Genomic DNA, 9388 nt, shown 5'->3' with positions numbered 1-9388 from the left:
CTTATACCTTACCTGACTCTTGTGTGAACTACTAACTTGCAAGCATCCTGTATGCATCCCTAAATAAATTAAGTTGGTTCTCCCATCTTGACCTATACTCTGTGCAAAGTCTTTGAGCCACTTCGACATGGTCTTTGCATGCATGGCAATTGTGTTGCTAGAGCTAAGCACTTTACCTTCCTGATGCCTCTCCTTTAATAGTCTCTTACAATGATTTGCCTCATGCATCTCCTCTTCTAGAAATTCTTGAGCATTAGCAGACCCAAGGGCTTCCAACTTCTGCTGCATGCTCCTCTTTTGGGAGCCATCTTGACCCTAAGAACCTTTAAGACCAACGTTTGCGCATACCACCATCTGACCTAGGCTTTGGTGACATATCAACTGGAGCCGATGACGACTCCATGCAAGTGGCTCGAGGTGAATCTTGTAGATCATCATACAGGATCTCCTTAGTTTTTCCTTTCTGTCCCACACCTTCCAAGGTTTCCCATTTGCCTTACTCAAGCATGGAGATTCTTTGGCCTTTGTTTAATCTTTCAGGCCTCTATCAAGTTCTAGAGCATCTTCACATGTGAATTAGCTGCTTGAGGTTTCTCATCAGGAGAAGACCGGTCTCCTTCAATCTTGTCTCTCACGGCCAAATGCGTATTGGTCGATCTTTTATGCCAATTCCTAGCTAATGGGAGATGGAATGACATATGTAGCATGAGTTAGGGAACACTCCAAGTCAGACTCACTGAGCCATCACTTTACCATTTGAAAGCTTGGTTTCCACAAAGACAGGGGGTATCTTGGCTCCTATCCCACAGGATCCAGGCCCTCTTGAGATTAGACACTAATTCCGAGGGAGGAGGGACAAGGAATACCCTTTCCAGAGAAGACGCAATCTGCTCCACAGAACCCCCCAAGGTTGTTGGCAGATTTGGCATTCCCAATACAAGAACTCGTCAATACTGAATGACGGGCTCCATGGGATAACCAATACTATAGCATCAACAGACACAAAAGAGTGCCCAACCAAACTGTCATGAAACTTCTCAAAAACCAGCCTGAGTAGGGAGAACCATTTTCCAAGGAACCTTGCCACATAGCCAACAAGTGGAATGTCGCACTCGTAGGTAAGATATGTCCTTGAGCTCCACCATCATTGGTACTCTTCTAGTGAAGAAGAGGTACAATCCCCCCTTAACCAGCCTTGTAAGTTTTGGCTTAACGTTAGCCAGCTCAATCTTGTAGGAGACCACATGTTTCTTGCAAGATTTGTACCAGGGTTTCCTTGATACCTCCCTAGCTCTCCTCTCAACCTCCTCTTGCAACACTTTAGAAGCCAACTCATCTTCGATCTCAGAAAATCCACGAGCAAGCTTTCTTGCAAGGGTTTCAATGTAAGAAGGGGAATGAGACTACTCACTATGATCTTCAGCTAGTTGCACACCCTGACATATTTAGCTCCTCGACTAAGGGAAACACCAGTGGGAGGGTGTCTTCCACAAGGATAGTCATTTTGGAAAACAATGGGAAATCATTGTTTTGCCTTCATCATGGAGGGAGCAATTGTTTGCAAGATTGATGGCAACAACATTAGCAAGTTTGATTGCAAGTTTTTTAATGAATTTCTTCAATAAAAAGTGAGGAAGTTTGATTGCAAGTTTTTTAATGAATTTCTTCAATAAAAAGTGAGCTGATGACCTTGGTAATTGATGACGTCATCCAATTTGTAGGTAAATGGCAACTTGCTACAAGGTAAGGGGAAGCTTGCTACAAAGTCGAGGGAAGGGGAAGCAACCAAGCATGCTGAGACCTCAGGTCTTGTTTTTCTTGGTCTTCTTTGGCTTGGTTCTCTTGGTGCTTTGATCTCCTCCCTCATTGCCTTAGTCACTTTGTTTGCTTCGTGAATGTTAAGGGTGTTTGTAGACTATGTCTGCGAATGCCTGCCCATGGTGCATTGATTGCATTGAGGCCGTGGGTTAGATGTGGGTGGGCAATCTTACCTATCCACAATCCTTGGTGTTCCCATAGTGGGCTAAGGTTGGTTACAAATCGGTGCCACATGGACTTGTCTTGTGAATTTCGCTACTCGCCCAAGCTCCTTGCCCAAGGGCGCAGGTGGGCGCTCGAACTCCAAACCTTACGCCAAGCATTCAAAGATCTATCAGGGCGATGAGTATGCAATGGCGCATGCCAGCAACCATATTAATCATGCTTGGGTGCCCGGGCGTATGTCTGGGGCGTAACCGTCCTGAGAGCTTGTTCACATGCTAGAGCAAACCAGGAATTTCAATTTGGGTTCATGTGTGGCAATTTTGGAGGGAAAACCTGGTTGCCCTTGCTTTTGAGTAGTAAGCCGAGGGTTTCTTTCTAGGGTGAGGCTTGAGGCTTGTGGACGGCCTAGTCCAGCCAATCAATCCCCTTGTGTAAATTATCCACGTGCTCTAGAGCAGAAGCTTGAAGTCCGCCATAGCTTCATAGCTCATCACTGAACCCAAAGCTTACTCAGCAGCAGCTTCCATGGCTTCCTCGATCTCCCGTCCTGCTGTCCTCATGACTGTTCCCATGGTGGATACCTTGCTTCCCTCCCTCGAGCAGCGCTTCACCGTCTTTCGCCTCTGGGAAGCCCCCGACCAGTCTTCCCTCCTCGCTTCCGTCTCCCCTTCCATCCGTGCCGTCGTCTGTAATACCGAAGTGGGCGCCAGCTCCCAGCTCCTCGATGCCCTCCGTTACCTCGAAATCGTCTCCACTTTCAGCGTTGGCCTCGATAAGATTGACCTCCCCAAGTGCAAATCTCGTGGCATTGCCGTCACCCATACTCCTGACGTGCTCACCGATTGCACCGCTGACACAGCTCTTGCCCTCATGCTCGCCGTGATGCGCCGTATTTGCCCCGCCGATCGGTTTGTTCGCCAAGGTCTGTGGCCTTCCAAAGGATCCTTCATGCTCACACAAAAGGTGGAATTTTCCTTCTTGTGAAAAACCTGGGCCTTGCTCAAGTTACTCTATATAATATTGCTTTGCAGTCTAGCGTCCCTCTGCAAGAAAGGACTTGGTAGCAACTGTTCTTGGTTTGAGAGTGGTATCTGAAGTTCAAACGCTGATCGAGTTTCGCATCAAGACAGGTCTTTGCAGAGGCACTGATAGTTCAAAGGCTCTAACTTATTAATAATAATAATGACCTTCTTGAACGGTGCACACTGTCATATCCTATACCAAATTTTTGGCAGTCACGGCAACAGGGAGGTGGTCAGCTGGTCTAAAACATGCAAAATTAGAATTTGATGTATTGAATGCTAGTTCGAATGTCGTGCTCATTTATATAGTAGTGCCTAAGATAATCTCTCCTGCCTTGTAAGCAGAATGCTGGTTCTGTGTGCTCTATCCTGTGGTGCTTATTGTGTAACAAGATGTGAGAGTTATGTCTGGTAACTTGCCGTTTATCCTCGCCATATTACAACGATGGCTCAAAATCTGAAGCTTTTAAAGAATTTCCTTTCCTAATGTAGAGTTGTTTTGTGACTGGCACGTGTAATTACTCTCATTTTTGTGGCCGTTGATTTCAGGTTAGCGGAAAGCGAGTGGGGATTGTAGGTCTTGGGCGAATAGGGCTGGCTATTGCAAAACGAGCTGAAGCTTTTGGGTGCACAATTTCCTATCAAGGCAGATCATCAAAGCCAAATCTACCCTATGTCTACTACTCCAGCGTGGGAGACCTGGCTGCAAATTCAGATGTGCTGATTATCTCTTGCCCTTTAACTGAAGAAACGAGGGGATGTATTGATCGTAAGGTTCTTGATGCACTGGGGCCAGAGGGAACACTAGTCAATATAGCTCGCGGTCCTATAGTAGATGAGCCCGAACTTGTGAAGGCACTAGCACAAGGCCGTCTTGGAGGAGCTGGCCTTGATGTTTATGAGAATGAGCCCCATGTTCCTGAAGAATTGTTCTCCCTGGATAATGTTGTTTTGGCACCTCATGTTGGAAGTGCAACTTGGGAAACCAGACGGGTTATGGCAGACAATGTTGTATCAAACCTTGAAGCTTACTTTTCAGGCAAGCCTCTCCTAACTCCTGTGAGCTAGAAGGGTTGTTCAATAAGCACCCCACATGTCACAAAGCAGGGTATACTCCATTTGCCCATCAGTCAGTCATATTACAGACTCATTGGGGGTTTGGTAACTCTGCACTGACGAGAAATCATGTAAAAGCTTAATTATAAAGCCTCTCACATACAAGTTTTTGCTTGCTTGCAAGAAACTCTTCCATTGCTGCGCTGGTAAAACTCATATGCGGTAAACTTCGAGTGAGTCATAAATGTAGCAGTTGCATGGTATGTACTCATGAAGACATGTATATCAGCACTTCTTTGCAATGTTTCTTTTTTTGTCTAGTCAAATCTCTCTCATCATGTTGGTTACATCATCTTCTTTGATTTGGCCCAAAAGTGTCACGTGCTTGTCGAGAGCAGTAGCTAGCCGCTGTATATGGGTTATATGGTTACGTTCGAGATGGAACGTCAACTCTTCAACCAGGGTATCATCTGCCTAACTAGAAGCTGAATTCTATGAATGAGATATTTGCAGTTTCTACTTGAGAAGTTGACATATTCAGCCTGGGAGTTAGGCCTTTAACTCAAGAGCAGGTGCTAGTACACATTAAAATATTTGACTTACAATAGACATCATCAAAATTTTGTTTAGTTAACAAAGTGTATTGCTGCAGCATTTGATATTGTCATATTGGAGTTGCTCATCAAGGTCATTACTTTCAATCTCTCTTTGCCTACAAATGATGTACACGCATATACATGTATCTTTGTGAAAATATGTCCTCTACTCATAATGAAAAGATGTGAAAGTAAGATTAACCTTTGGGGCAAAATGCACTTGTTGGAATGAGAATTGCATTTCATCTTACACTAAGTGACCCCCCCTCGAGCGTTTGTCAAAATCTATCAGTATATGTGGAGATCGTTTCCTTATCGAATTGCTTGAAAGTGTCCCATTGTTGTCTAGCTTTTGCTTTGAAATGTGAGGGAATGAAATCTCACTTGATGAGCTTTTGAAAAGACTTCCAACATTTTGGTCGCCTTTTACTGTGCTTAGTGATGTTCCACCAAAGTGCAGCACTCTCTACTAAATGATTTGCAGCACATTTAATCTAAATAGTGCAAGTCATTGTAGACAAGGTGTTGACTAATGTGATAAAGTAGCGTTATGTTATAAGTCCATAGTCAGATCATATTCAAGTTTACACTTTGGTAATACTTTTAAAGAAAACACTTTATGGTAGTCCACAATACCCAAAATATTGAAATCACATTTATGTCCATATCCTTTTTAGGTTTAGTTCAAATTTAGTTGTTAAAAATCTTTGATACTTACGGTGCAACTATGTAATTATAGGCACTTTAATTAGATCCACTATGGAAGGTCCTCATTTACCAACGTAAGGGGTTACACAATATCGAAGTGAACAATGTGAATTTGGATTATGACCTAATGGCAAATTTATGGATGATACAAGAGCGACCACAAATTATATGATGTAAAATGACACCTAATTTCATGTTGCTATAATTTATTCTTGTAAGTTCATCATAGACAATCTACTATAAGAGGCTTTAAGGATGTAACAAGTAATAGAGCTACAAATACATGTGCAATGTCATCACATGGGTTGCAATTGTTTGATTTCATTGCAAGCTACGAAATTAGAACTATAACATCATTATCTAGAGCAAAGATGATTCATGTTATCATCATTTAATAGTTATTATTTAAGCACATGAACTAGGTCATTGATGCTCTTGACAAAGGAGATTGCTTAAGGCGGGGCTTCATCAAACATGAGTAGAATTATGAATTTTGTAGCTTGCAATTGTTGATTTCATTAGAGTACCTTGTATATTATTTGCCCTATACTCTAGTTGTTCAAAATGTGGCTTCCCTCTATTGTCAAGGAAGAGAGGTTTGTCTCCTTTTCCACAAGCCTAAGGGGAGAAGTTTGCATGCTCATGTCATAATGACTAGCTCCTATATTTACCTGTGACTAGGAATCCAACAAAAGAAGAGTCTGGGGACTGGCATGATCATCTATCCTTGCATTTGCCTCATGTGAGTGTGTGGTTTCTTTAACTAGGCTGGCTATGATGGTGACTAGAGTGGTGGTAGCACTGGAGCTATCTACTATATCCGCTTCTCGAGCTGATCCACCTTGCTCCAAGACCCAAGTTCGGCCACCTTGTTCTGTAGCATCATCTTCATTGTTAGGTCCATTCCTCCTTGGGGTTACACCAAGGTTCTCCAAGGGTTAGTCCAAGTCTTGTAATAATGTCTGAATTTGTTTGAGCTTGGAACATTGCAATCGCAAGACCTCGTTTTCACTTTTGCTCTGTTGTAACTTAGTGTGCACTCTGGTGAGGGTCTTCAACCGCTCTTCTTGATGAATTGTCATCTTCCATTGGGAATCCATGGTCTCTTGAGCCATTTTAAGGGATCCCATGGCCTCGTTATATTAGTGCAGTATGAGGTCATGGTCGAGTTGAAGCTGGTCATGTTCTATTTGTAGATTGGCAAGTTTCCCATCTATTTACTTCTCCCTATCCTCTAGAAGCTTGGATATTTCATCATACTAAGCCTTCAACTCCCTAATGTACCTGACGTGCTCCTAGTGCTCGTAGATTAATGCTTGTGGAGGAATCCACATATTGGCAACATGATGGGTGGTTTGAGATGCTCTTAGGGCCGACTCTCCAAGTTGTTGCTAGTTATCTATAATGACCTCTAGGTTGGCCAAATTCTCAAAGTAGAATAGAGGGTTGATACTCTCTTCGGGCAGTACATAGCATGGAGGGGTTAGATGGGAAACTTGTTCAAAAGTCTCTAGAGATGGGCATGAGATTTCTACTAATGTCATTACTGGTCGTTGCCCTCCCTATATAACTTGCATAATGTGGCTTTGCTTGTGGTTCCCTCTTACCCACCTAGCATGCTAGAGACTCGTGGCACAGTTGAGGTATCCACCTCTTGTAATGTGTCGTCCTAACTCAAGGACCTATGATCGCTATGACCAATGGTTTCTCCTGCAAGTCCATCCCTTGTGTGGTCTAGATGAGCCACAATTGTCTCTATTCCCTATAAAGGCCTTTGGGGAGACCCCAAAGGCATTATTGCTAACCTAAATACCTCTACGTAGAGCCACTTGTCTAGATGTGCCCTCTATTTATAGACATTGATAGTTTGGGTATTTTCATCATACGAGCTCAATAGTTCTTCTACAACTTTAGGATACAAAATGTCGAACCATGGCAGCTTTTCCATGTCTAGTAGTGTGTTCCTCTTGAGCATATTTCATGGCTAGTCATTTGATTTGGTTAGTTCCTTGGATCTATAATGACATTTTTGTTGCTTTAATGGTCTCTTTTCCCTTTAGGAGGTATCAAAAGAAATGGCTAAAATGAGGATAGAAGAGAAAATATGCAAGGGTAGCTAAGGATGAAAAAGCGAGGGCAAGTAATGAGCAATGGAGGGTGTGCACAATTTGAGTTGTTGCATGATACAATGACTTGTTGAGGAATATGCACCACCAATTTCAGTATCCCATGTGGCACCTTAGCTAGAAGCAACTCGTTGTAGCTATGATGATTAATCCCAATGATGATGGGTTACAACACTCGGTGCGACATGGCATCCTGCTAAGTCTCTGCAAGCTGATTATTGTTACCAAATTCAATGTTGCACTTTCGTAAGGTTTGAATCGGCTTCCATTAATCAACTTAGGAGTTGCCTACTCTTCCAAATCATCTAGCCCTATTGTACCATTATCATGCACCTCAATCGATCTGTATGGACCATTCCAACCCAATTTAAAATTGGGCTTCATCTCTTTTGCATTGTGCAATAACACTTACATGACTTTCTTCACAATTTTGACACAATGTCCCTATCATGCAAAGCCTTCCTCCTGGATTACTTACTATGTCTAGGTAGCTCATATTCATAGTTCATCCAACTCACCAAGCTGCTGCAAGGATTTGTGAATGGCCTCTGGTTCACCGAGGTGATGATCAAAAGAGCAACACATAAACTTAGAACTAAGATGATGATCAGCAAGCAACATGTAAACTCAAAAGTAGGAATTGTATTGGAACTACAACTTCTAACCCAAATGCCATGCAAAATAGAGTAACGTTGGTCATAAGCTTACAAGCTGCTCTATGAGCCCACAATGCTACATGCAATTTTGTATCCTAGTTTGTGTGATTGGAATTCACGATTTTTGTAAGAACCAACTTCAGAGTTTTGTTAGTGGACTTATCTTGTCCATTATACTATGGATAATATATTATAGCCACATGATGTACCACCTTAAACTCTTTAGTTAGTAACTCAAACATCTCATTCATAAAAAAAGCACCTTAATCACTGACAAATTCAATTGGGCCCCCAAACCTACATATAATATTTTTAAAGAGAAATGTTGCTATAATTCGAGCCGAGTTATCTCTATCAACTTCAGCTTCACCCATTTCATAGCATAATGTATAGTTTTGATGAGTTGTAGTCTTAAGAGGACTAATGAAGTCGATTATCCAACATTGAGAAGCTTCCCACAGTCCACTCGATTGTAAAGGCATATGATCAGTGGGGTAGCATCCTCCCTGTTCCCTAACAAGTATCACACTAAACACAATGGGCATGTGCATCTCTAAACAAAGTACTCCACCATGATCTAGCTTGTAAGTCTTTATTAGTAGTGAGCCTCTAGCAAAATGATCTCCAACAGGGCCTTTATGAGCTTCATCGAGCACTATGTCTCATTCATCTGGCAACACCTATCTGTGTAGGACACCATCGACATGCTGTCAATACAATTACCCACCTATTAAGCTATCCAAGCCTTGATGGCTAGCTTCTTGTGCTTATATGCCTAGGAAATGTACCATGTGAAAGGTAATGGAGCATTTCATCATAGTCAACCTCAGTAAAATCCATAGTTAATAAATTGGCATCAGGTAACTTGGTGACTACACCCGTCTCATTTGTTGATGCTAGAAATCTTGACAAAAACAATCATCTCCTACATGTGACTTCTTGGGTTTATGAATAATGCAAAAAATATATTCTTGAAGCAATAATACCCACCTTATTAATCTACCTTGAACTAATTTTTTTTTGATAAGGCACAATAGTGCTTGATGATCAACATAAAATTGAATTGATTTATGAGTAAATAGTGTCATAATTTTTGTACACTATACACCATACCAAGTGCTTGTCGCATGGTGGTACTATAGTTGTACTTGGTCTGAGTCATCAACTTGTATGCATAGTAAACTAGGTAATCTAGCTTCCCATATAGTTATGCTAGTGTAATCCCAATCCCATAACCAAAG

General features: G+C 42.1%; 1 protein-coding gene across 1 annotated transcript; it reads left to right on the top strand.

Moving 5' to 3' along the window:
* The first annotated feature begins 2401 nt into the window (after positions 1 to 2401).
* On the top strand, positions 2402 to 4359 carry LOC147902426 (hydroxyphenylpyruvate reductase-like). The gene is made up of 2 exons (XM_087373152.1): positions 2402 to 2946; positions 3555 to 4359. The coding sequence occupies exons 1-2, from the start codon at positions 2509 to 2511 to the stop codon at positions 4071 to 4073; spliced, it is 957 nt and encodes a 318-aa protein (XP_087229278.1). The 5' UTR covers positions 2402 to 2508; the 3' UTR covers positions 4074 to 4359.
* Positions 4360 to 9388: the final 5029 nt, after the last annotated feature.

The sequence above is a fragment of the Dipteris shenzhenensis genome, chromosome 4, assembly GCF_047967505.1.
Source record: "Dipteris shenzhenensis isolate YYH24624 ecotype China chromosome 4, Dip_SZ_1.0, whole genome shotgun sequence".
Taxonomy (NCBI): Eukaryota; Viridiplantae; Streptophyta; class Polypodiopsida; order Gleicheniales; family Dipteridaceae; genus Dipteris; species Dipteris shenzhenensis.
Note: the sequence above shows the minus strand (reverse complement) of the source record. Positions and strands in the feature narration are given on the sequence as shown.